We start from the raw sequence: 20,360 nt of genomic DNA, 5'->3' as shown, positions 1-20,360 counted from the left end.
ACGCACAAACACACCTAGTGTACGCTGGTCATTAAAATAATGCTAAATGTAGGTGGCTTGACTGAGTTTAGGGACGTACACTATCGCAACAGTCTACAAAGGACTGTGAAATGTGACCATGCAGAGCTCATCTAGGTGGGTCTGTCTGTTAACAGCAAATGCTGGTGTGACTGAATCACTGCTTCAAGCCATTGAAGTTGAACTCGCGCATGCGCCATAGCTCAGGCACGCACCCCCTCCCCTGTGCGGCAAAGCTGCGCGCACACTCTATATTTCACGTGACCCCTCCCCTCCATGCTATTTTATTCTAGGCCACCAGAAAATTGGAGCTGTTTTTCAGCTCTTTGAGAACATAAGCTCTTTCATTAAGAGAACTCCAGTCCCATGCCACACACAGCTTACCTCCGATACTCCCTGCACGGTCTTCCATTCAGCACCACAGGAAACTTTCAACATGAACCTTTGCCCTGGACACAGCGATGTGCCTGTGTGGCAGGGAGGATAGGGCGAGTGGTGGGAAGGGAGAGTCCCCCCCCCCCACCCCCGTTGTTCTCTATGAGATCTTGCTTCCTCGACACTGTTAGCAGGGACTTCTGCAGCCACAATAGAATTCTGGGGGCAACGTGAACTTACCTTCAAGACGACTTCTTCGCGGGACTCAAATGGTTCTAATCCCAGAAAAGCGCTAATCGGTCCTGAAGTGTGGTCAACTTTGAAGTTTCAGTAATTGCCTCACCCATTGCTGTAATCTAAATCCCCCCTGCCCCCTATAAAGCTCCACGGTGTAGTGAGACTATTCTGAGACAAAGTAGTTTCTGAGGGGCGGCTTTACATAAACTTTTGTTTAACTGAACAGGCCATACTGGTTTTTGAAGAGGCCATAGATTTGACTTCCTGAATCTCTCCGCCCCTTCTTGTCTCACACACTGTGCCCTGCTGGGGAGGTGTTTGTAGTAGGGGTTATTTATATCTTCGCTTCATTGGAAAGTTTAGGATTAAGACCCCCGATGGGCTGGGAGAAAAATGACTTTCTTGGGCTATTGGGAAGGATAGGGAGGAAAAACCACCACTGATAGGACACCTCAAAACCATTTCGGGCAGGAAGAGCACAGCATTCAGGAGGTGAAGAAAAACTGCGCTTCACAGAACTATAGCGAGACGTCACTGAAGGTGTGGTGACAGAAACGTTAGTATATAGTATAGTTTTCTTTTTAGAAGTTATGTACACATACATACAAAACAAGGCTCGAGACAACAGTATACCCGTGTCAAATGTGTCAAATGCAGGAATTATAGAGACATGCTGTGACATGTAAAGTGGGGTCTGTAAAACTGTAACTTCAACTTGATACGACAAGCTCTAAGCAGCAGGTGAATCTAGAGTTTTCAGAACGAAGTCATACAGTTTGTGTTTTATTCCATTATCAACACTAAAACAGCATGCTTTCTTGTAGGAAGCCCCCAGTGGAGTCCCGAGTATCAAATGTGTGTTGTTGATGTGAACGCAGTCATGACTGTGTTAGACCCATGGGGAAGTGACAGAGCCTCCCCTTGTGTAGCTTAGGGAAATAGCTAATTCTTTCTTCCTGGTCCAAGTGTGGACGTTGATAGCGTGTGCAGAAACTGTCCACCACAGAACCCACCTAGATGGTTCTAAAGACCGTTCATTCCCCTTGAGACTGCTTCTACCTAGATTAGCTAACCCGGTTTCCTTGATCCTGCTGTATACCACAACCCTCGCCTCCTTGTGTATCTGTGTATAATGACTCCACTTCCTTATGTGTGAGTGATAACCCTGCTTCTTGCTCGGCTGTATGCAGGAGCCCTGCCTCTCTGTTCATTCAACTCTGTAGAGTAAAGAAATTGAGCTTCTGGGGTGCCGAGGCTTCTCCACCTAAGAACCCAGACCTCCTGATCATAGCTCCCCCCCCCCCGCCCCCCCGCTGCCACAGTCAGGTCAGCAGGGCTGTACAATGACTTGATGTTTCATGGTATAGTATTTGACCCAATGAAACAGCTCATCCAAAATACTTTGTCTCTTATGACAGATTGAAAAAAAAAAAAAACTATTTTAGTGTGGATTCTACATTTCCTGAGTAATGTTCTTAAATAACAATGCAATTTTGGTCATTTCTAAGTCTATCTTCCTAACAAGTCCTTCAACTTGAGAGTAGGCTATGACCTCAGAGCTTTGTAATTCCTGTGGCTGCAGGTGAAGGGCGTTGTTGTTTTGCATATTTAATTAGGTAACTGCTCAGAGGATGGACTTGTAGGTTTCTTGGCTGCAAACTTTCTCAGCTATTCTCTCTTACCACGTTTCCCAAAGTGATTCTTTGAAAGGCAGGTCACACAGCATTTACCCTTACTTGATGCTTACTGTATACACTGCTCCACTGACCCCAGCAAAGGTGAACTCCCACCACAGAAGGGAAGGTGACAGTGCCAGCGCTTGGCATGTCCTTTCAGGAAAACATTGAACGGAGCAGAAAGTCACAAACAAGGACCAGACATTTAGAGCTGTATTAAAAGAAATGTTAAGAACCAGCTTTCATTTTTAAAAAATTATTGTACTCCACATGGAGATCAATATGCTAAACAACAAAAACCAAAAAAAACCAAATCACAAGAGGACCACAACAAACCACACGGGGATAAAATACTGGCCTTCTCTGTGATTCTAGTAGTATGGATAGGAGTGCTGAAGACAGCGACAGACCCTGCGGGACCACCAAGGAAGATGCCTCAAAAGACAAGAGTTTGACCGAATCTCTGACGTGTGCAGTGGAGAGTGTAAAACCAGCCTTTAGGTCACCTTAGATGGCCACTGCATCTCCCCTCTTCCAACCAGCAACAGTCTCTCCCCCATAAAGGGCAAAATTATCTCCAGTTGAAAAGAACTGATCCAGACAATCAACAAAATAAAAGCAATCATGCCACGTTTGTCTTTCTGGGTCTGGCTACCTCCCTCAGTAGGATCTTTCCTAGTTCCACGCTCTTACCCACCAGTTCCCGATTTCACTTTTCTTTACAGCTGAGGAGTGTTCCACGGTGCCATTAGCCATCTGTTAGTTGGAGGCCGTTTAGGTTGTTTCTGTTTCCTGGCTATGTAGGACCAGACATGGCTAAGCAAGCATCTATGGAAAAGGGTGTCTCGTCTTTTGGGCACATGCCAGGGAAAGCCACAGCTGGGTCAAACGGTGGTCCGGGATGTACTTTTAGCGTTTTGAGAATTCCCCACACTGCTTTCTGTACTGGCTGCACTAGTTTGCAATTATGCCAACCGTGAGTGAAAGTTTCCTCTTCCCTACACCCCACCCCCACCCCCATTTTATGTCAGTTGTTTTGTTGATCTTTGCTATTCTGACTAGGGTAAGACGAAATCTCAAAGTTGTTTTGATTTACATTTCTCTAGTTTCTAGGGACGATGGGCCTATTTAAAGACCTTTCTTAGCCATTCCCCCCCCCCTTCTTTTCAGAAGTCTCTGTTCAAGTCCAACATCCAGTTTTCAGATGGGTCATTTATTATTTATTTATTTATCCCATACGTTTTTAATTCTTTATATATTCTGCATAGTAACCACCTGTCAGGTGTATGGTCGGGAAAGACCCTCTCCCATCCTGTGGGCTTCCTCCTCTCCCAGCTGATTGTTTCTGTAGCTGTGTGGAAGCTCTTTGGTATTCTCAAGCAACTCGAGTCCCACTCAGAATGTCCTGCCCTGCACCTGTACTCTGTAGACACCGTTTATGCTTTCTTCTAGCAGCGCCAGGGTTTCGGGTGGCACATTCAGGTCTTTGATCCCTTTGGAGCTAGTTTTTGTGCAAGGTGAAAGACAACGGGTTTAATTTTTTTCATTCTTTTTTTTCTAAAGATTTATGTATTTATTTTTATGCATAGGAGTACACTGTAGCTGTACAGATGGCTGTGAGCCTTGATGTGGTCATTGGGAATTGAATTTTGGAACCCTGCTTGCTCTGGTCAGCCCTGCTTATCCAGTCCCTGCTCACTCTGCCCTAAAGATTTATGTATTATTATACATAAATACACTGTAGCTGGGTTCAGAGGCACCAGAAGAGGGCATCAGATCTCATTACAGATGGCTGTGAGCCACCATGTGGTTGCTGGGATTTGAACTCAGGACCTTCGGAAGAGCAATCAGTGCTCTTACCCGCTGAGCCATCTCGCCAGCCCCCAATTTCTTTCATTCTCGTGCATGTGGACATCCAGTTTTCCCAGCATCTGCTTTTGAAGATGCGTTCTCTTCTCCAGATTATGAGTTTGTTCTCTTGGCAAATGTTGAATGGTTGAAGTTATGTGTTCCCACGCCTGGGTCTTCGATTGTGTTCCACTGGGCTCCATATCTGTTTCTGTGCAGGTACCAGATTGTTTTTTTTTATGACTATGGCTCTGTAATAATGAGTGAGATCTGGAAGGGCAGTCCCATCATCATTGCTATTTTGTTCAGGATTATTTCGGCTATCTGGAGCCATTTGTGGCTGCCTATGAAGTGGATTTTGCAATAGTTTCTTTTCTATTTCTGTTAAGGACAAGATGGATATTATGATTGGGGTTGCACTGAATCTGTAAGTGGCTTTTGATAAAACAGCCATTTTCACAATATTGATGTGATCATTTAACGATCATGGGTTGTCTTTCCATTTTCTAGTGTCTTTCTCTCTATCTCTCCTCCTCTTCAGAGGCTTAAAGTTTTAACTGTAGAGGTCCTCTATTTCCTCAGTTATTCCCCCCTCCCCTCCTGCTTTGTGGCTGTCCTATGGTGTCACCTGTGAGTTGCTTCCCTGTACGTTTGTTAGTGGTGTGCAAGGGCTACCGATTTGTGCAAGTTGATTCTATAGCCTTCTGATAAGCAAAGAGTTGAATTTGTCCATCACTTCTAGGCGTTTCCTAGTAGAATGGGATATTGAATGTGGAGTATTACATTCCCTGCAATAGGGATAGCTTGATTTCTTTCACTATTTGAATCCCTTTAATCCCTTCCTCTCGCTTTATTGCTCCAGCTAGTGTTTAGAGCATTGTATTTAAAAGCATCAGGGACAGTGTTCATCCCTGTTTTGTTCCCGACTTTAGTGGGACTAATACAAGCCTGTCTCCATTTAGCATGGCATTGGCTATGTATATAGCTTTTATTGTGTTCCCTTTTATTGTACGTTCCCTCTAGCCTTACAGGCTCTGGGACTTATCGTTGATACCTGTTGGAGTTTGTGAAAGGCTCTTTTTTTTTTTCTTTCTTTCTTTCTTTTTTCATCTAATGAGATGATCGTGGCCATTTATGTAAGTTAAGCCACACACTGGCTGGTTCTCTGTCAACTTAGGACAAACCAGAGTTCTCTGGAAGGAGGGAACCTCAATTGAGAAGATGCCTCCAGAAAATACAGCTGTAAGGTGTTTTCTTAACTAGTGATTGATGGGGGAGGGCCCAGCCCAGCCCAGCCCATTGTGGGTGGGGCTATTCCTAGACTGGTGGTCCTGGGTCCTCTAAGAAAGCAGGCTGAGTAAGCCAAGGGAAAGCAAGCCAGTAAGCAGCATCCTCCATGGCCTCTGCATCAACTCCTGCCTCCAGGTTCCTGCCCTGTTTGAGTTCCTGTCCTGACTTCCTTCAGTGATGGACTACAGAGTGGCAGTGTAAGCCAGACAAACCCCTTCCTTTCCAACTTGCTTTTTGGTTGTGTGTTTGATCCCAGCTATAGAAACCCTGAGGCCATCACTACACTTCAGGGATGAAGCAAGCTTGATCATGGTGGAAATTGTTTTTGATGTATGTATTCTGTTTGCAATTGTTTTATTGAACATTTTAGAGTTTATGTTCATCAGGGAGATTGGCCCTTGTAGCTTGCTTGCTTTCTTCCACTTCTACTTCCTCTTCCTTCTTCCTCCTTCCTTCTTCTTCCTCCTCCCCGTCTCCCCCTCTTCCTCCTCCTCCTCCTCCTCTTTTGTATCTTCACCCAGTTTTGGGATTAAAGAAGTATTGGCTTTGTGGAAATAGTTTCAGGGTGCTCTTTGTGTTTGTAACTGTTTGAATAGTTCAAGGTAGGTTGCGGATGTTTTATGGAAGTCTGTTAGAATTCTGCTGTGACTCCATCTAGTCCTGGACAGTTTTTTTCAGTATGGGAGGGGTTTTTATTACTATGTCAACCTCCTCACCTATCGTGGGCTTTTTAGTTTTTTGGTCTCTTGGTTCAATGTCAGCAGTTTGTCTGGATTTAGAATTCACCACGTTCTTCCTTTTGGTCAATAGGGCTGTCAATCTGGTTAATCTTCTCAAAGAGCCAGCTATTAAATTCATTGATTCTTTGCATTGTCTTGTGTTTCTATTTAATTGATCTCTGCCTTGATTTTTTTTTTATTATTTCTTGCCATTGACTGGGTCTGTATTTAGTTTATTCCTACTTTTTCCAAATTTTTGAACTGCATCATTAAGTCATTTACTCATGCTAGGTTGTTTTGTTTTGTTTTTCATTTTTTTCTTGATCCAGTCTGGATTGTTTGAATACTTACGGTAGGCTTTGATGCCAGATAAGGGGAAAAGATATACAACTGTCCCATACAAAGAGAGCAATATAAACTGTCACAAAATAGAAACTTTTTAAGACATGTCAGAGATCACCCACTTAGTACCTTTTGTCTAAAAAACAGTAACAAATCCTTTCTGGAGCAGCCATGTCATCTCCTAAGGAGAGGTCTTTACAACCAACCACCCTGTCAGCCACAGCTCACTTGTGTGCAGCTGCAGAGACAGGTGCAGAGAGGACTAGGGGATTAGAGCTGTTCTCCCCATAGCGGCTGCTTTCAGTGTGTACCAGATCTTTCGTTGTGTTGTGTTTTCATTTCAATTTACTTCTGGGAAATTTTTATTTCTTGACTTCTTCTTGGTCTCATTCATCATTCAGTAATGAGTTGTTTCATCCTGAGATTTGTTAGTTGTTAAAGTTTTATTGCATTGTGGTCAGATAGGGTACAAGGAGTTATTTAATCTTTTCACGTTTGCGTAAAGATTTGTCTTATGTCCAGGGGTGCAGTCTTTTTTGTTTGTTTGTTTGTTTGTTTGTTTGTTTGTTTTAAAGAGAAGCTCCTGTGTGCTGCTTAGTAGAATGCACGCTCTTTGGTGTTTAGGTAGAATATTCTGTAGGTGTCGGCTAAGTTCATTTGATTTATGATGACACTTGTTTCTATTGCTGTTTATTAACCAGATGGTCTGTCTATTGATGTTGATCTGTTTCTTTGTATCCAATAGGACATCATTTTTAAAAATTTAGTGCCTTGAGTTTGGTGCATATATATATAGTATGTGTGTGAATATACATATACATACATATGTTTGTTTGCTGGATATAATATACATGTGTATGTGTATATATGTACACACACACATATGTATATATACACATATAGAGAATAGCAATGTCTACTTGGTTAACTATTCCCTTCATTCAAATGAAGTGTCTCCCTAGTCTTTTCTGATTAGTTTTAGTTTGAAGTCTATTTTGTCAGATATTAGAACAGTGACACTTTTCTTCTTCCTGGCCCCATGTTCCATCTGATTGGAGTACTTTTGTTCAGCCTTTTACTTGAAGGCAGTGCCCATCTTTAAAGCTCATATCTGCTTTTTGCAGAGAACAGGTGGATGGATTTTTCTTGATCCATTCAGTCAGCTTGGGTCTTTTGAATGGGAAGTTGAGGCCACTGGTATTTAAAGTCTTTATTGAAATGTAGTCATTGCATTGTTGATTTTTGGTGTTGTCTGTGTTCCCAATGGTATTTTGTGTTTTAATAATGATGGCTTCTTATTTTCTTCCACAGTCTCTCTTCTATGCTCACTCCTCTATTCAGCCCTGAGATACTGCTTCCTGTATTTTCTTTAGGTTTGTTTGCTGGATATAATTTTTTAGGTTGTTATAATGGGGAAAGTTTTTTCTTTCTCCTTCAATTATTGTGGGTAGTTTTTTTGTTTGTTTGTTTGTTTTTCTTTAAAGTTTATTCAACACAACATAAACTCCAACTTCACTGAGGTGGCTGACCACGTCCACGACCAAAGTCGCCTCTAAACTGGAACTCAGTTGCTGAGCCAGCCCCAGCCTCAGCTTTCTTGTCAGCTCCAGGGGGCACAGTGCTCCTTCTGTAGGTGTCTCTATCAGCCTCCCCTCTTGTGAATCTTGCAGGCTGCTCACCCTCTGGATCTTTGGGCCAAGGCCTGCCAGTCTCCGGACGGCTGCGGCGCAGGGTGGTGGGCACGATCGATCTCCGGGGTAGGAGCAGGTAGTCTAGGAGATACTGGATGCCCTCGTTAGTAAGGTACCAGTAGAAATGTCTCCAAGCAAACTGCTCCTTCACGTAGCCTCGAGACTTGAGAGACTGCATGGCCTTCATTACATGGAAGGTTGGGCACATGTTTGTCTGCCAGCTCAGGGTGCTTAGGCATGTGGACATCCTTTTTGGCGACCATCACGCTCTCCTTAAAAAGGAGTTTGTAGATGGCAATCTGATTCTTCTTAGGCATCAACATCACGGAGGCTGCAAGGTCCGAGGTGGAGGCTGGAAAGGAAGCTATTGTGGGTAGTTTTGCTGGGTATATTATTCCAAGCTGGCTGTCATAGCCCTTTAGGGCTTGGAATACATTGCTCCAGGCCGTTCTGGGTTTCAACATTTCCATTTAGTAGTCAGCTGTTATTTTGATATCTATCTATCTCTCTATCTCTACATATAATTTATGTGTTTTTTCTCTTGCAGCTTTCAATACACTTTCTTTGTGATGTATACTTATTGTTTTAACTATTAAATGCCATGGGAATTTTCTCTTCTGTTCTTTTCTATCTGCTGTTCTGTTTTTCTTATGTCTATTCTATATGAATGTATCTTTCCTTAGTTTGGGGAAGTTTTCTTCTTTGATCTTGTTAGATATCTGATGTATGCCATTGACTTTGGGTTCTTCATTCTCATATATACCTATAGCTTGAAAATTTGCTTTTTCCATGATGTCCCCCATTTCCGTATGTTCCTTCCCTTTGTGTGTGTGTGTGTTTATGTATGTTTATGTGTATGTGTGTGTGTGTGTATGTGCCTGAGGTCAACTTCAGGTGTCATTCTTCAGGTACCATCTATCTTATTTTATGAGATAGGGACTGGCTTGGATTCCCCTTGTCTCACACTATGCTTTTTAGACAGTAGGCCCAAGAGATCTGTCTGTCTCCATTTGCCCAGTGCTTCTGTTACAAGTCTGCAGCACCATGCCCAGCTAATTTCTCTGGTCTCTAGGGAAAAAACTCAGGCTTCTGCGCTTGCAGGGCAGACATGTTACTGACTGAGCTATCTCTCTAGCCCTTGTTTGTCTGTCTGTTTTAGTTTTTAAAATCATCTCCTGGCTGAATTTCTTACTCCTATTCATATCATGAATTGATTTTATAAGTTTTGCTGAACTGTCTCATGGTGTTTTGAATTTTTTGCTGGGTTTCCTTATGATCATTATTCTGAATAGATGTTTTGCCCTTTGGAGTCTGTTCCCGCAGAGCTGAGTTCTTTTAAAGGCACAGACGTCTCTCCTGTCAGTGGCCAGGGGGAGGACAAGCTACTCAAACTTTAGTCTTACTTCTCTTCTCTTGGCCTCTCTTTTAGCCACTATTTCAAAATGTTCTCCTTCCTTGGGACTGTGTCCTGTCTCCTCATGGCACTCCTGAGTTCTGTTCTCAGAAACCCAGGGGCAGCAGGTGAAGGAGGAAGCACCATCTCGAGAAGATTTGTATTCATTTTTTAAAATGCTGATTTCATGAAACTGTTGATCATGCTCGAACAGACTAGATTTTAAAACAACAGTTGAGAAGTTACCATGTGAGAAACGGTATACTCATACCTTAAAAATAATATCCTATTCTTTAATAACAAAACCCAAAGGCTACGCAGGCTGTGTAGTTCAGGAAACATTGGGAGTAGGACCAAGCTTGGGTCAGACAGCCCCCAGGCCCTCTCTCCTCAGCTCCTTTAATACAATGTTGCCCTACATTTTGACTGATTAATCCTTTTGCTTAGCAAGTCACCATCTGGCAGCTCTGGCAGCAGCGTTAATTGATGCTAATTTTTCTGATGATGGCCAAGTGGCTATATTTGGATGTTAAAGCAAAGAAAGCTGTGACTAAGGTGTAAAGCAGTGAGGAGAGGTCCGCAATTTCCCCCACCCTACTGAGGCAGCTGACTGACACGCTGTTTGTGAGGAAAAGATACTGCCCACCTTACAAGGACTTTGGAGATGAAGTGAACAATGTCTTAGGAATAGAAAAAGGTTGCGATGATCATGGCCTGTTTACATTAAAGCACTGCGAAGGACTAATCCCATATTAGCTGTGGCGGTGGCCTCGGTGAAAGGGGAGGCCCTGTGCTTGGAGCAAAGGCCTGGGATGAGTCAAGAGCTGCTTCGGAACAGTGGGAGGTTTTCCCTGTTCACTGAGCCGCTAATTTCACGGTCAGGTTGATGATGAAGAGCAGTCACTTGCTGTAGGGGACAAGTGAGAGGGAGGTGGGTTTGCTTGTCCAAAACTGAGAGAATCTAGATAAAGCCAGGGAGTAATAAACCATGCTCTTTCAGAAACTGGCCAACCTGTATTCAAGGTACTCTATGGTTTGGCACAAGACATGCATTTGGAAGTTAGTGGGTGCAGTGGCCAATTCAGAAAGAGCCCAACTGATCCCTAGGACACTTTAAACCATGGCTCATTGAAGAGGTGATAGAGCTCGAGGAGCGTGGTCGTGGGCCCCTTTGCTGAGTTTCATACAGCAATTTGCAAACCTAGAATCCCTAGCGAGCTGCAGATTCTATACCGCACCCTGGCAGAGGTCTTACTTATGGAGGTGGTTGTAGATCCCAGAACCTGCTCTGTGTTCTGAAAAGTGCCTCTCTATTTTCTTTCTGGGTGTGGTCACCCATCAGTGGGAATGAGTTCTGAGGAGATCTGGCTTAAATGGTATCAGCAGCAATTTAACACATGCTGTGAAAGTGCTCATGGAGAGACGAGACTAGCTATCAGCTGCCTGTGAAACTGGCGCAAAAGCTCTCACTAATGATGAATTTGATGTTTAACACCTTGAATGAGAGGGAAAATAATGAATGCAGTTTTGAAAGTCTGATAAACTTAAAGTTATAACCAAGAATATAAATGTATTTGTGTGTGTGCGTGTGTGTATATATAAAATATACATATATACATATATTCATTCATAACAGTGTTCTTGCAAATGTCTTCTCTTGAATATTTGTGCCATTATAATATTTTTGTACAATTCTAGGCAGATGAAATATGAATCAGTCTGTTATTTGAAAACCATATTTTGAGGCTAGCATTTTTGGAATCATTGACCCACGAGATGCCAGGGTAGACAAGGGTGCATAGGGTTAGAACAAAGGCCAGTGCTAGAGGAACTGGGAAACACAGAGAAAGCTGGGAAACACAGTGGAGATGCAGAAGACTAGGGGCAACTTACTTGGTTTGTCAGTATTAGAGAAACACTTCAGAAGAAGGGGGCTTCCAAAGTCAGGTGGCAAAGGGGTTGGAGTATGATCTAAGTTTCAAGCCGTAAACACGAAGTGGAGATGCTGTGAAGGACTAGCTCAGAAAACACAGCAGTTATGACTGGGTCAGGAGGGTCAGGGTGGGAATGGCTAAAAACCCATCCCCTGCAGAGGCAGGGAAGGCAGGCTCAAGGGAAGGCAGGCTCAAGGGAAGGCAGGCTCAAGGGAAGGCAGGCTCAAGGGAAGGCAGGCTCAAGGGAAGGCAGGCTCAAGGGAAGGCAGGCTCAAGGGAAGGCAGGCTCAAGGGAAGGCAGGCTCAAGGGAAGGCAGGCTCAAGGGAAGGCCTTACAGAGGGATATAGAAGGTGCTAAAAATGAGGGAAGGAGAACGGAAGACCACAGAATAAGGACTGAAGACTGGTTTTTCTTCTGGGAGTAGGATCTTCTTAGGTGAGTAGTTGTCCACGCCCAAGCTGAGTTTCAGGATGTTTTAGTTTTCGATATCATCTTGTTTCCCTGCTGGATAGAAATGTTGCCATAAAGTAGCACTTGGGACCCAGTGGCTCCTACTCTGTTGCCAATGTGTCCATTGCTTCATACAGCAGAGAATGAATAGACAGCGACATCAAGCCAGCTAGCTGTCTGCTTCACCGAGCCCGTATTTCATGACCACGGAGTAGCTGGAAGGGGGCTCCTTCCTTGTGCTGCTCCTATCTTGAGCTAGCTTACTTGTATCAAACCAGAAACAAAATACACTCTTCAAAATTCATGGATGGATTTGGTTTTCAGTGGCATCTAGTCCTAAGGTTTCTGCTGTAAGGAAAATTGGCATTATACTGCTAGGGATTTGCAGGATTTTACTTGCATGCATGTAGTTAAGTGTATAGTGTTAATGGCAGCCGCATGACTCGTAGTCCGAATAACCATAAATTAACTCTCCCACCTTTGGAGTGCCTTCTTTGAGAACGTTCTGAAAGACCACCCAGAATGTGGAATTTGTGTAGACTATAAAGACTCACTCAAGTTGAGACACCATACACCACTGACTGACCAATTATACCTGTCTCCGTCAGTACCAGCTACCGTTTGCTCTTCCAGGAGGTTCAAGTTATCGATCTTAAACTGTAAAGGGCTTTTATGACTTGAATTATGGTGACTTTATGGAAGACCTCCTCTTTCAAACGGAGTGCTTCGTACATAGTAAGCACGCCATAAATGCTCTCAACTATGACTTCATGTGTGTTTTGACCTTCCTATGAACTTCTCTGCCTGGTTTCCAGATTGGCAGGGAGGCTTCTGGAATTGTGTCCTTCATATGCGTTTTGCTCAGGGCTTTGATGAAGTATAACTTTATGGACTTCATGAGACTTGTCTTTTTACTGATAAGTCATTCTATGAGGTTTGCTGACCAGTCCAAGTCTGCAATCTGGGGTGTTACTGTTTGATTCGTGCTCTCAGAGACTTTAGTTATACAATAAAACCGTAGTTTTAATACATTCACTAAGATATATATCTCCTCTCTATATAACTTGATATATATGTATATAACTTGATATATATGTACATGTGTACACATATATACACACATACACACAAATATGTATATATATATATATTTATATATATAATTCCCCAGGGACCAGGTCCTTTTCCAACAGATTTCTACTTGCTTGCTGTTTGTTTCAGTTCTTCCCCCAAAGATAACTTTATGGAAAAAATACTTTCCATGTGAAATTTCACACTGTTCGAGGGGATCTTCTTTATTTTCCCATTGGGCAAAACCATTACTTTGAAAGTTAGTAATATAAACAAGCTGAAATACTTAGAAAGGTAAGACACTTTGCAATTGTTAACCAGAGAGGTCTTTTTCACGTTGGAGGAATGCCGGTTAGGTTCCAAGAGCTCAGGCTTTCTTGGAGAACTTGAAAGCATGCATTTTCTCAAGCTCTATCTGCTTTTCAGGAGCTGGAGAACCTTATGTCTTCTGGGGCCATTGACACAGGCCTTTGGAACCGGTGGTGCCGTGCTAGCCTGGGTCTTCGAAGGATGGTGGTAAAACATCCCCTCTCTTCCCTTCACTCCCAGAACAACCACCAATAAAGAAGGTGCTCTCTAGGCATGTCTAGAGGCCAGGCTTAGGGAGACATTTTATTTGAAAAGAGATCCCAAGGGCTCAACTTTTACAGAGCCAACCAGGAATGTTTCCCTGGGTTCAGCCTAGGGAGAGTCCTGCAGCAGTGGGTCAGGAGCGCCGTTAACATCTTGAGTTGGCACCAGGACTTGGTATCATGTACAACACGGCACTGGCTTTGCAGGCATCTAGAATCCAGCATTAGGATCCTGGGACCTTGTGTGGTTACAGAACGTCTATGGGTCTGCACAGTGTGAAGCAAGGTTGAATTCTCTCTGTGGGACACCTGAGCAGGCTTGGTGATGCTGTGAGGATAAAGCTCAAGTTGCATTGGAGATCCGAGGATGTTGGAGATGCCAAGGATGTGTAGAGTTTGCCAAGGAAAGCTGCAGGCTCACCAGACAGGCCATGTGTGTTGCAAATGGCAGAGTTGAAGGGACAAGTCTGCCCAAACCTCCTGGCGCTCAAATGATGTCACCAAAAGCCCTAGGTGCTGAGCCTGGAGCTGCAGAGTTTAGCTTTTGTCCCTACTGAGTTTCATCTTCTTTTGGTCCAGTGTTTCTCACCATACCCGACTCCTCCCTTTTATGAATGGGAATGCTCTGCTGGATATTAGAAGTTTGTAGCTTTAAATATTAGTATTTTACAGGGACTCACAGCTCTTTGCCTGTAGTTTCAAAGAAGTCAATGGACTTTGGGGCCCTAAATAATGTTTGGACTGTTAAAGCCAGAAAAGTTGGACTGGATACATTTTGCATTACGGGACAGCCTTCAGGGATTGGAACAGAACGTTGTGGTTTAAATATAAAATGTCCTTCATGGGCTCCCATGTCTCCTTCATGGGCTCTCGGTCTGTAGTGGATAGTGTGGTTTGAGGACCTTGTGCGACTGTGAGAGGCAGGGCGTTTGCGACTACTGTAGACTGCTGGGGATAGGCTAATGCCAAGTATCAGCTCGGATTATCTTCCTGATCTGCTAAGATGTGAAGAGTCACATCGAAAGCTCCCACTGATATGAACAACGTGGCCTGAGCCTCCATTGTGGACTTAGCTCCCAAAGAGTGCGCTGAAATAACCGTTTCCTCCCTTGGGCTGCCTCTGTCAGGTATTTGTTAGAAATGAGAAAACCCAACCACATGGAGTCGTTCTTACTTTCTATCTGCTTTAAAGCTCCATTTTTTTCCCCCAGTTATTTTCATTGCTGTTCTTTTGCTTGTTTGTTTTTCCTGTACCTTTTCACAATGCACACATGTAAGATCTTATCCAGACCATCCATAGTGTGTGTGTGTGTGTGTGTGTGTATACACACATATATAATGCTGTTCTTATTTAGCTGAAACATTGCCGATTGAGCTTGTTGTCATAGGTCAATTCTATGCTACATTATTACATAAAAACTTTTATTTGGCTTTTAATAAATACCAGAGCCTCGTTGAGGCTCTTTTAGGGTCTTCTTAGTCTACACAAAAGCTCTTAGAACTAAGTTTCTTATCCCCATCCTATGGGCAGCAAAGCAGCCCTGGAGAGGTCATGCACGTGCCCAGTCCTTGGAGTCGCAAGGCACTGTGGCAGCTCCGAGCCAGCATCTTCATACAGAGACCTTGAAGGCAGGAAAGCACAGGTCTGAGAAGGGCCTTCCGTCCGACAACCTCTCCAAGAACAATCACCAACAGGTTTTACCTCCCAGGACTCAGCTGGGCCAAGGGCTTAGCCTTGAACCGGTTTCTGATGCTCTCGCACAGAAGTCATTGCTCGAGTGGGCTTGTCTTGGCACCTTCTGGAAACTGCAGTTTTGCTACTGAGGGAAGGAGAGACTAGTCAGGTAGGCGATGAGTGGCGGCTGCTGCTATTGTTGAGCTTGGGTCTCAGTGGAAAAAGGTGTGCATATGTGTGAAAAGCATCACGGGGAGCTTACTAGTATGCACAGTTAATGTGTAATTAATACGTACTTAATGAGACCACCAGGAGACAATATAAGAAAACCTCATTTAAACAAATGTGTTGTAGAATTACAACCCTGACGAGTGTCACACACAGGAGGGTGTCACGGTGTTACGGAGCAGAGATTTAGCCTAGTCTGGTCATTCTTCCTTCAGAAAAGTTTGAAGCTAATAGGTGCAGGACATTTCTGAGGTTAGGTGACAGGGAGATGGGGCACATCCCATAGAGGAAGCGGACTGTGCTCACGTTCCCGGAGAAGACACACTCCTCATTTACTGTTCTGTCCGAGAAAGGCCTTTGCCTGGGGGTAGGAAGAAATTCTGAGACTAGGAAGGGTGGCCCTCAAAGATTATAATTTCTGAACATTTTCTTCCCCTTCCCCACCCTGGTCAGCTATTCTGCATTGTCAGGGTTTCAAGTAGCTCAGGGTGGCCTAGAACTTACTATATGGCTGAGGAAGGCTCTCCCTTCCTGACCCTCCTGCTTCAGCCTCCCAAGTTCCGTGCCACCACAACCGGCTCACATACTCTTAGGTCTCTATCCAGGCCTTACTGCACGCCAGGCAGGGATGCTACCAACAAAGCTACACCGTCAGCCTCAAGCCTTTTTACTCTGATATACATAGAATGTTTGATGTAAATAGAAAATGTCAATGTCTTTTACTTTCTCCACAACCCTAACCAGTGACTAAGTCTGCCCTCTCCCCAAAACCTTCAATTGCACTGGAAAAAGAATGTATATGTTACAGACTTAAATTATTTAAAAAAATGTAAATGATGATTGGATTTTTTAGTGTCAACTCAGTCTGGTTAAAAATGCACAAGGTCTTTGTTTTCACTTCGAAACATTAGTAAATTTTAGTGCGAGCCTGGCTGAGACTTGGCCATGGATGTAGTGTGTCCACCAAAAGTTCACGAGCTGGAACATTGGTCCCCAGTGTGATGGTGTTCAGGTGCTGGGTCTTTAAGAGGTGGGGCCAGGAGCAAGATAATTAGGTCACATGGTCACAACGAGCCACCAGAGAGGTGCTGAACAGTGCAGGGGCATTATCTCGCCCACGCCGCTCTGCACCTATTTAAAACTTTGCAAAAATAAAAAGGGATTAAGGTATGTCGGCAAGCAGTTACAGCTGGCACCAGACGACTCCCCTTGGTGCTTACCAACGGAGCCGAATGAATAATTCTGCCCTCCAATGCATGAGTCTGTAGTATCGGGGATAGAGTGGGTATGCTTCCGGACACCCTGAGCTTATCCATTCCGTGGCGTTCTTCATGTTTTCTCGTATTCCAGCATCTCATAGAGCTACCACAAGAATGAAGCCTGCCAGGAGTAGGCTCGCCATGGATCGAGTGCTCATGACCTTCTACCGCCCTCATCTATATTACTACCCATTCCCGCCTGTATTTTACTCACTTCCTCAAAAGAGTGTCCGTGAACAGAGCTTATCCTAACAGATGCCACAATGCACTATGACAGCACAGCACAAAATCTGCACAGCAGATTTTGGCGTCTTTGGCCGTGTGAATGAGTGCAATCTCACAGAAGTTTCAACGACTGAGTTTCCCTAACTGCACATCTGACCGTATTAATTTTAAGTTCATGCTTTCATTCTTCACAATGTATTTTTTTTAAATATTTAATACTAGGTCTGAAGATTCTGAAGATGTTTTCTGCTTTTTAATCGATGCCCAGGGCAACAATTTGTTTGTGAACATATTTTACGTCCATTTTGTGGGTATATCCTATCTCAAAACATTTATTTTATTAAGACCATTGTCACTGTGGTTTCCCTTGACTGGCATCTAAGCACACACACAAGGCATGTTAGGATGCTGTGGCTACAAAGGTTACCAAGGCATGGCTGAGGTCTAGCGGGGAGGTAGGTAAGGAAGGGACAGCTTTGAGCTGTCAGAGTGGTGATGTCAGTCATAAAGCCGGGCTTCCCAGAATCGTAGATTGCAGAGAGTGAAATGAATTTGCATTGGGAGTGGGAGGGGGCATAGAAGAGGAGGACAGACATGAGGACTGGATTTGGGGAGGGTGTTGGGTCTGTGTGCGTTCTTAGAGGTAGTTGCTGCAAATGTGATTGGTTGGACCGGAGGCAGAGCTAAATGGCTGAGTGTTTGCCTAGCATGTGTGAGCCCCTAGGTTCAATTCCATGCATCATACATACATACTTATACATACTTATACATACTTATACATACTTATACATACTTATACATACACACACACATATACTTATATATAGTATGTAAATGGAAAAATGTTGATTTTGTTCAAAAATAAGGTGAGCTTTGGGGAGACTGGAGAATGCGGACCTTTGTGGCCACAGAAGGCTCTTATTTTCTCACTTGTGCTTTGATGCCTTCGCTCAGAGCTCATTTAGGCGAGGAGAGCCACGGCATCCTATGCGCTCTGGCATAATTTCAAAGGACTCCCCCTTTTCCCAGTGAGTTAACTGCATTTCCACAGAGGGGAAAATCTTCTCTGTCAATGTAACATCCCTAACAGGACTCCCGCTGCTCAGTCCTTGTATCTTGCTGCGGCAGCTGTGAACATATATACCGTCGCCTGTGAATGTGTGATATAAATCCGACTGAGCATGCCCACTAATTGGGCCGAGCGCTTGGTATAGACAATGCTGTCTTATAGTGGCCCGTGTGGAGAGGCCCAGTCACAGGGTTAATTCTGCTTGAAAGCATCTCAGCAGCATCTTGAGAGTAATTACCCAACAGCAGTTTCCCACAGCCAGACCAAGGGCTTCAAAGGCTTCTGAGCCTACAGTCAGTATTCACCTATATCTGAAACATAAGGTTCCCACAAGGACTCTGTTCTCTCTTCCTCCCTATTAAGTGTATGGGGTTACTAAGTTCATGTGCTGCGTGCTAAGAACCTGCTGGAAAATTACTTGGTGTTGAGTAATTGGAAATCTTTGATAATAACTATGGACTGGATTTGTTTATCGCTCCATAATACAATTGAAGTAAGTTTATCTGTAAAGAAAGATTAGAAATTTTGGACAATAAAATCCCTTCTATGAAAAACAAACTTGGAAAGTTATTTTTTTTTCTTGCTATGGGACCTGAATTTTTATATTCGTTCAATTGAAATGGTTGAAATAAATATATATGTTTACATGTAAGGGGATGATTTCCTCCTTTGACCATTATGTAGAAATCTATAGTTACTACACTTCCCATCCCAAATCTTTTTATAATTTTTACATTAATTTCCTTTTTCTTTTTTCTTTGCAGGTCAGAAACCAAATTTGACTCTGGTTCAGGTATGTTTACACCAATAATGTTATTCTGAGTATATATATATTTTACATTATGCTTTGAAAAATAATTTAGTACATCAAGAACCATTTTGATTTAAAACAGACTGAGCGATCTCTTTTCAAAACGTGAGCCCCACCTCAGAGCAGGACTACAGGATATAGGCTGCTTCAGACCATAATTTGAGATGTTCATTTTAGGAACTTTAATAATTTTAAAAAAGTATTAATTGCCCTCTAACTGCAGAGAGTTCCCTTTTAAAAACAGGGCTGTCTGTTGCACACTTTCACTGTTCAAAACAGAATATCACTTTGTAAATAGACAAAGCATCTTACGTGTTTGAATGCTTGAAGAGTGTCTGTAAGTGATTTGGGGCAGGGGCTGGGGGGAGATACATTGTTATGGAGCAAAGTATGAAGGGTTTTGTACCATAGAGTTGGAAATTCATCTATGACATAGACGTTTTAATGTTTTATTGGGAATAGATCACCTAGCTCTGTATCTACCAGGACAGAGTTTACCAACAGTGGTGCTCTCAGCCACACTGGGTGGCTCTCTGTCATTAAGCATGGGTGTGGTCGTAGAGTGCTCGTCAGGCTGAGTCCTCCACCTCCCGCTGAGATCTGTGCAAGACAGAGCTCTCCGTGCTGTTCTCTAGTAAGGTGCAAAATTTGTCTCACGTTGGGTGCCAAGGAATTAGGCCCTGTGATGGATTTTAATACATCAACATTAGTTTTCAACCCTAAGAGATAATACTTTGCAGGGGGAAATGACATAACTTGTTGATTTAGAAGTCACGCTTTTAGTTATGAGTTTCACTGTGTCCACAGCCTAAAACACCTTAGCGTGTGGAGTGGCTGTAAATTCCTTTTGAGAGTGGTGTCACAGGCCTCCCCAGCTTCTCCCTCTCATGAGCCTGATCATCCTTGGCCACTCTAGCTGTGCGACTTTCTCCAGTTGAGAGGGACTCTTAGCTGATGACGTCTATAGATTTGGCCTAAAAAAATCCACCTGATTTGAATGCTAGGATCCCAAGACCCTTTCTAGTCCCAATGTTCTGGGACTTTTAAGTCCCACAGGCATGTCACTGCTGCAACAAGGTAAACAAAAGTCAGACACAAAGTGTTCACAGTATGAAGACTAAAGATGAAATGACATTGATGCTACCATTTGACCATTGACCCCCTGAGAAATTGCATCAGAATGAAAATGTCTTTAATAGTTGAAATCTCTAAGCGTAGTAATAAATAAATTGATGGAGATTAAAATCACACAAAAACTACAAGCCTTAAAAGAAACCAACCTGCCAGTCACCAAATAATAAGGTAATAACAGCTGCTTATTGATTATATAATTCCGTTCTTTAAAAATCAAACAAGAAGTTAGTTTTAAGGTCCAAGACCTTGAATGTGGCTTTTAAAAAGTAAGGAAGTCCGGTAGGTTCCTTTTAAAAGTGAAAGCGGTGAATAATGTACGAAGCTGAAATATTAGGCTGCTAG

At 43.3% G+C, this 20,360-nt stretch overlaps 1 protein-coding gene and 1 pseudogene across 3 annotated transcripts in view; one reads left to right on the top strand and one right to left on the bottom strand.

Moving 5' to 3' along the window:
- Msrb3 (methionine sulfoxide reductase B3) overlaps positions 1-20,360 on the top strand; it is a 117,280-nt gene that overhangs the window by 54,649 nt on the left and 42,271 nt on the right. For all 3 annotated transcript variants that reach the window (XM_021175168.3, XM_029482659.2, XM_029482658.2), the window contains exon 5: positions 18,838-18,866. In XM_021175168.3, the coding sequence (XP_021030827.2) occupies positions 18,838-18,866 (29 nt within the window). The remainder of the gene's footprint in view (positions 1-18,837; positions 18,867-20,360) is intronic.
- On the bottom strand, positions 7,976-8,540 carry LOC110303928 (small ribosomal subunit protein eS10 pseudogene; annotated as a pseudogene).

Source organism: Mus caroli, unplaced genomic scaffold (assembly GCF_978045245.1).
Source record: "Mus caroli unplaced genomic scaffold, Mus_caroli_1 scaffold_9, whole genome shotgun sequence".
NCBI classification, from domain to species: domain Eukaryota; kingdom Metazoa; phylum Chordata; class Mammalia; order Rodentia; family Muridae; genus Mus; species Mus caroli.
The sequence above is the reverse complement of the archived record's forward strand: the minus strand, read 5'-3'. Positions and strand labels throughout refer to the sequence as shown.